Raw genomic sequence first — 7,500 nt, 5'->3', positions numbered from 1 at the left:
ACCTCATCCATTGAGCTCTGTATTATAACGTCTTTATTTATCATAGTTACATTTACATGTGTGCCGTACAACTAAACTCTTTTTCCATGTATCCCAGCCCATCATTGTACGGGGCCCCTGCAGCTCAGAGGGTTAAGGGCCTTGCTTAAGGGCCCAACAGTAAACCGCGTCCACAAACACGCTAAAAACACGGAAAGGTCCGTGTCCTCTTTGGTCTCTTTTTTAAAAACGATGTATTAGCCGAAATCGTCAGACCCCGTCTCATGTTTACGCCATTCCAGCCTGGAAGAGTTGCCGTTTCTGGACGTTGCTGATATTCGGATTCCGTTTTGTGTCTGTGGAGGCCGTGACGAGCTGCGTTTACTGACGAGGGTTTTCCGAAGCGCTCCAGAGTCCCTCTGGTTCAGGCTGAAGCTTGAACTGAACCTTGTTTGTGAACAACTCATTTAATTATAACAACATATATAACAACTCATTTTTAATGTAAAATAAATAAATAAATACATTTTAAATAAATAATTTTACATTAGTAACACTGCTGTTTTGTGTCCCGTTAACCGAACGATCCGGTCTGTAAATCCACCGCCGTTTGGGCGCCCGTACTATCGTGAGTAGCGTGAAATCCCCAAGAGCCCCCGGCTCACATGTGGCAGCGTTTATTTACCGCCGAACGGCGTCTCATTAAAACTCGCCGGGGATTTTTAATGGAGTCGAATAAAGGCGGCGTCGACCGTCACGGCTCACCGGAACACGACCCAGCGCTGTTTTAGTTTGGCTGAATTAAAAGCAGCTCACAGGATTCAGATCTGGTGTTTCAGTAGAATAAAACAATGCAAACAGTTTAGGGAAGGTCCATTTTGAGTGTCTCCCGTCTCTGCGCTGCACAGAGACTCTCAGACGATCATGTGACCGTCTGGACCTAATGTCACTCCTTGGTCTCTTTCAGGTCCTCATACCCGGGCGTCTCTGTGCCCCCCAAACGAGCACCAGTGTGAGGGGACAGAAGTTTGTGTGCACATGAGCAAGCTGTGCGACGGCGCCCCCGACTGTCCGGACAGAGGGGACGAGGGGGCACACTGCAGAGGTACACACACACACACACACACACACACACATATACACACACACGTACAGTGTATCACAAAAGTGAGTACACCCCTCACATTTCTGCAAATATTTCAATATATCTTTTCATGGGACAACACTATAGACATGAAACTTGGATATAACTTAGAGTAGTCAGTGTACAACTTGTATAGCAGTTTAGATTTACTGTCTTCTGAAAATAACTCAACACACAGCCATTAATGTCTAAATGGCTGGCAACATAAGTGAGTACACCCCACAGTGAACATGTCCAAATTGTGCCCAAAGTGTCAATATTTTGTGTGACCACCATTATTATCCAGCACTGCCTTAACCCTCCTGGGCATGGAATTCACCAGAGCTGCACAGGTTGCTACTGGAATCCTCTTCCACTCCTCCATGATGACATCACGGAGCTGGTGGATGTTAGACACCTTGAACTCCTCCACCTTCCACTTGAGGATGTGCCACAGGTGCTCAATTGGGTTTAGTCCATCACCTTTACCTTCAGCTTCCTCAGCAAGGCAGTTGTCATCTTGGAGGTTGTGTTTGGGGTCGTTATCCTGTTGGAAAACTGCCATGAGGCCCAGTTTTCGAAGGGAGGGGATCATGCTCTGTTTCAGAATGTCACAGTACATGTTGGAATTCATGTTTCCCTCAATGAACCGCAGCTCCCCAGTGCCAGCAACACTCATGCAGCCCAAGACCATGATGCTACCACCACCATGCTTGACTGTAGGCAAGATACAGTTGTCTCGGTACTTCTCACCAGGGCGCCGCCACACATGCTGGACACCATCTGAGCCAAACAAGTTTATCTTGGTCTCGTCAGACCACAGGGCATTCCAGTAATCCATGTTCTTGGACTGCTTGTCTTCAGCAAACTGTTTGCTGGCTTTCTTGTGCGTCAGCTTCCTTCTGGGATGACGACCATGCAGACCGAGTTGATGCAGTGTGCGGTGTATGGTCTGAGCACTGACAGGCTGACCTCCCACGTCTTCAACCTCTGCAGCAATGCTGGCAGCACTGATGTGTCTATTTTTTAAAGCCAACCTCTGGATATGACGCCGAACACATGGACTCAACTTCTTTGGTCGACCCTGGCGAAGCCTGTTCCGAGTGGAACCTGTCCTGGAAAACCGCTGTATGACCTTGGCCACCGTGCTGTAGCTCAGTTTCAGGGTGTTAGCAATCTTCTTATAGCCCAGGCCATCTTTGTGGAGAGCAACAATTCTATTTCTCACATCCTCAGAGAGTTCTTTGCCATGAGGTGCCATGTTGAATATCCAGTGGCCAGTATGAGAGAATTGTACCCAAAACACCAAATTTAACAGCCCTGCTCCCCATTTACACCTGGGACCTTGACACATGACCCCAGGGAGGGACAACGACACATTTTGGCACAATTTGGACATGTTCACTGTGGGGTGTACTCACTTACGTTGCCAGCCATTTAGACATTAATGGCTGTGTGTTGAGTTATTTTCAGAAGACAGTAAATCTACACTGCCATACAAGCTGTACACTGACTACTCTAAGTTATATACAAGTTTCATGTCTATAGTGTTGTCCCATGAAAAGATATAATGAAATATTTGCAGAAATGTGAGGGGTGTACTCACTTTTGTGATACACTGTATATACACACACACATATATACACATTTGGTAAGAAGGGATGTCCACATACTTTTGACCATATGGCCCAAATCTATCAACAATCAGCAACTTCATATTTTATAAGTGCTTTATCCTGGTCAGGGTTGCAGTGGGTCCAGTTTCCCCTAAATCACTGGACACTGCACAGTAACACGACAGGATGGGGCCGATCACGCCTGTATGTACAGCAGACGCCCGACCGGTTGATAGCACCGCGGGTTTGAACCCTGGATCCTGGCGGTAGTGGGTTAGAAATGATTTTAGGACGTACCGTTCAGTCCTCACAGGAATATCAGAATCCTGATCCTCATCGTGAGCGTGTTTCTGATCCTCGTGATCATTAGAGCTTAATTCCAGGTGACGGAGGTGTTCCAGTTCATCTCAGAACAATAAGAACGATTATAAAAGAACGTCTGCAGACGTCACGGTTCTGTTAGAAAAGAACAAGAGAACAAAGAACTGAGGCTTCCTCGTTCATCTCATTTTTACCTCCTATTATTACAGACACAGAAGAATTAAGAGCTCCGGCGTCGCGCTTCATTATTACAGCATTAACGGGTGTCGGTGCCGCACTGGAAACCCTTACGTTGACCATATTTGGTGGTTCCTGTCTGACTCTGGTTCTGTGTGTGTGTGTGTGTGTGTGTGTGTGTGTGTGTGTTTTACAGAGTTGATCTCTAACTGTACCCTCGCTGGGTGTAAGGATTCCTGTGCTATCACCCACAATGGCTCTGTGTGTTACTGCAAACCGGGTTACCAGATCAACCAGGACGGTAAATCCTGTAAAGGTGAGTGATCCGCTCAGAGGGAACGCTCTGGCGACGTGCTGCTGATGGGACTGAAACCAGCGACCTTACGGATTGTGATGGTGTTCCGTGTGTTCCTGTAGATTTTGACGAGTGTACGGTGTACGGCTCGTGCAGTCAGACGTGTATCAACACCGCCGGCTCGTTCCTCTGCTCCTGTGTGGAGGGATACCTCAGTCAGCCCGACAACCGCTCCTGTAAAGCCAAAAACGGTAATAACACCGGACTCACCACGACCCTGACCAGCCTGAAGTTCTTATGGATGAATAAATGAATGAGTGAGAGAGAGAGTGAGTGAATGGTTGAGACTGAAGAAATAAATGTAACTGAAGACATGAATAAATGAATGAATTAAATAATCAGCAAAAAAAATGAACAAGTGAATGAAGGAATGAATAGATAAATGAATGAGTAGGTGAAGAGGTGAACGAATGAATGAGAGAAAAATGAATAAATGAGTGAAGGAATGAATAAGTGAGTGCATGAACAAGTGAATGGAAGAATAAATGAATGAGTGGGTGAAGAAGTGAACGAATGAATGAGAGAAGTAAATGAATAGATGAGCAGGTGAATGAATAAGTGAGGGAGTGAATGAATAAATGATTGTTGGAACAATTAAATGAATAGATGAGTGAGTGAATACAGGAATGAATGAGTGGATTAATGACTGCAGGAGTGGGTGAATGAAGTAATGAATTAATGAAGCAGTGGGTGAATTAATGAGTGACGGAGTGAATGAAGAAGTGGGTACATTAGTGAATAGGTGAATGAATGAAGTATCGACTGAATAAATGATAGAAGGAATGATTTAATGAAAAAGTCAATTAATAAATGAATGAACGAGTTAATGAACGAGTGATGACATGAATGAATAAATGATTTAATGAATGAATGAGTGAATGTCCCTCCTACCGTCCCTGATATTATGAATCAGTCCTCTCTCTCTCTCTCTGTAGTTCCAGTAGAGCGCCCCCCGATGTTGCTAATCGCGAACGCTCAGAACATCCAGGCTACGTCCCTGAGCGGCACCGCCAGCGCCTTCCTCCACACCAGCACCAAACAGACCACGGCCATGGACTTCCTGTACAGAGAGGAAACGGTGTGCTGGATCCACGTGGGCGACGCCCCCGCCGCCACGCAGCTGAAATGCGGCCGGATCAGCGGGATGAAGAGCTTCAGCGGCGAGAGGGCGGTGAACATCTCGCTCAGCCTGCACCGTGAGTACGACCCAGGGGATCAAGGAGGGGTGGTGGGGGGTATTAGGGTATTAACCAGGAGCTAAAGTATGTGGACACGCCGTCACTCTAGTGCTATCAACCACACCTACTGCAGCCCAAACAAACAGACGGGTCTCATTCAGGAGCAACAACAGCTCAACCGTCAAGCAGGTCCAGATCTCAGCCTCGTCACGCATCATTAGGGGCGGGTCACTGCGGTTTAGACGGGTTTATGATTGTAAGATGATTTTATGGTTCTTTTGGAAGATTTTTGATGATGTTTGATGGTTTTGGTGATGTTTGGTTGTTTGAAGATATTTTTGGTGATTATCTGGATGGGTTGTGGTGATTGGTGGATGATTTTGATGGTTTTGGTGATTTTTTTTGTGATTTGTGGGGGGGTTCAGTGATTTTTTTGTTAATTTTATGGTTTTCTGTTTGTGAGTTTTTGGTGATATTTAACATTATGTTTAGGTGATTTGGTGACCACTGTATAATTTTTGGAAAATCTTTGGATACATTTTGGATGATTTTGGTGTTTTTTGGTTATTGTTGGATCATTTCTGGATAATTGTTGGTGAATTCTGGATTATTTGTAATTATTTTAAATGATTTCTGATGATTTTGGTGACTTCTGTATGATTTGTAAAAAAAAATTTGTGATTTTGATGTTTTTTGGTGATTTCTGGATGATTTTGTGGATTTTTTTGTGTGGATTTTTTTGTGATTTTTGGATGAATTCTGATTTTGGATCATTTCGGTGATATTTAGTAATTTCTGGATGATTGTTGGACGATTTTTCAGGTCGTGTTGAGCTGACGGTGCTGCAGCGTTCTCAGTCTCACCACAGGTTCTATAATTAGCGAGTAACGAGCGGCGGCGGCGGTGTGATTTAGTGGATTTTCTCCAGACCTTCTGTAGGACTCAGACAGAGCAGACATGGTGACCACATGGTGACCGGGCCGCACCCTGCACCGTGCCCTGCACCCCCGCTCCTGCTGCTCACCACCACCGGACACCAGGTCTCAGAAACCAGAGAGTCAGAGCACCAGGACCAAAAGTATCAGCCATGTCTCAGCCACAACAACAACAGTTTAGGGAAGGTCCTTCCCTGTTCCAGCATGAGCGAGCTCTATAATGACGTGATGAAAAGCTCAGATCAATAAGCGCCCAGCCATAGAAATGGTGCCATCTTTTGACTGAATGGGCACAAATTCCCAAAGACTCCAAAAGCTCATGAGCTCAAGCTCCTGCCCCCCCACCGTTCTCTGTTCCCATCATGCCCGTGGTTGGGGGCACTGATGCCAGCGTGTACATGTGACCCGTTGCTAACGGTGCCCGGCTGCCAGGCTGCAGACACTGGTGAAAGGAACCAGGGACAAAAGAATCGCCCCCCGTGCCAAGAATCATGGGAAACGCTCCCTCAGTTACAGTCAGAACCTCAGGAACACGTGAGGAGAATAAAGAACACGCTGCAGCCTAAAGTATGTGGACGCCTCAAATTCTGCCATTCCAGCCTCTTCTCTCCTCAAACGCTTCTTACCAGATTTTAGACCATGACTGCTGGGACTGGAGGACGGAAGTCTGGCTCTCTGTCGGCATTCCAGTTCATGCTATTGATTGAAGTTCTATTGTTTTTGCAGCAACAACGGCCTCCTTTGTAAGATTTTGGAGTGTGTCTGTAGGAACTTGAGCCCATTTATTTATTGAAGGGAGCTTTTGTAAGGTCAGGCAGCAATGTTGGGATGAAAAGTCCTGCTTTGCAGTCGGCTTTCCTATTCATCCCAAAGCCGTTTAATAGGGTCGGTTTGTCTTTATAAACTTCACGTTGTGTCTCCCACAGGGGTGAAGAAACTAATTTAATTAATGAATAGAGGCGTCCATATACTTTTGTCCACGTGGTGTTGTTTACAGACACAGGAAGGTGAAACTCAGAGACTCCTCGGGTTTGGTGATATTAGGCTTCAAGGAAACTCAAACCATTCATCTCCTAATGAGCAGTTCTTGATGTCAGACCGACGGGGCTTCCAGGAACAGTCTGGAACCCGGTAGTGAGTGCGTTTACCAAGGCCCGACTCTATTCATACGTTTCTGTGAGCTTGTCTGTCTTCAGGAACGTCCAAGCTGTCACTTCTGCTTCCTACAGGAGATGTTGGATCAGATTCAATGCTGCTGTAAGTGTCAGGATTGAATTTTCATGGGAGGTCGTGGGGACACGAGGATGTGAGAATACGGGGGTGTGAGGACGAGGGGACGCTGGGACGTGGGGATGCAGGGTGTCTGAGGGTGTGAGAACGTGGGGACGCGAGGACGTGTGGATGTGGGGACGTCAAGATGCGCTGTGTTTGAGGACATGGGGACATAAGGACGTGGGGACGCTGGGACATGAAGACGTTGTAGAAGACGTGTGGCCTCGGAGACGTGAGGACGCTGGGATGTGGGGATATGGGGACGTGAAGATGTGAGGACGCTGGGATGTGGGGATATGGGGACGTGAAGATGTGGGGACGCTGGAACATGAGAGTTCTAGTGTGAAAATCCGAGACTGTTTTTTGGTTTCGTTTCTGCAGAAAGCAGCAGTTTCCTTGAGGTTTTACTCTGGATTCCAGTTGGCGTGTTTCATAGATAATAAAACTTTAAGAGTGTGTGTGTGTGTGTGTGTGTGTGTGTGTGTGTGTGTTTTGGTACCATGGTAACCTCACGGTGAGGTCACGGTAAACAGCGTGTGCGGTG

At 46.5% G+C, this 7,500-nt stretch overlaps 1 protein-coding gene across 2 annotated transcripts in view; it reads left to right on the top strand.

Moving 5' to 3' along the window:
• lrp1aa (low density lipoprotein receptor-related protein 1Aa) overlaps nt 1–7,500 on the top strand; it is an 80,823-nt gene that overhangs the window by 14,544 nt on the left and 58,779 nt on the right. For both annotated transcript variants that reach the window (XM_062986196.1, XM_062986195.1), the window contains exons 3-6: nt 947–1,084; nt 3,413–3,532; nt 3,634–3,762; nt 4,507–4,767. In XM_062986196.1, coding sequence (XP_062842266.1) covers nt 947–1,084; nt 3,413–3,532; nt 3,634–3,762; nt 4,507–4,767 — 648 coding nt within the window. The remainder of the gene's footprint in view (nt 1–946; nt 1,085–3,412; nt 3,533–3,633; nt 3,763–4,506; nt 4,768–7,500) is intronic.

The sequence above is a fragment of the Trichomycterus rosablanca genome, chromosome 24 (assembly GCF_030014385.1).
Source record: "Trichomycterus rosablanca isolate fTriRos1 chromosome 24, fTriRos1.hap1, whole genome shotgun sequence".
Classification (NCBI taxonomy): Eukaryota; Metazoa; Chordata; class Actinopteri; order Siluriformes; family Trichomycteridae; genus Trichomycterus; species Trichomycterus rosablanca.
Note: the sequence above shows the minus strand (reverse complement) of the source record. Positions and strands in the feature narration are given on the sequence as shown.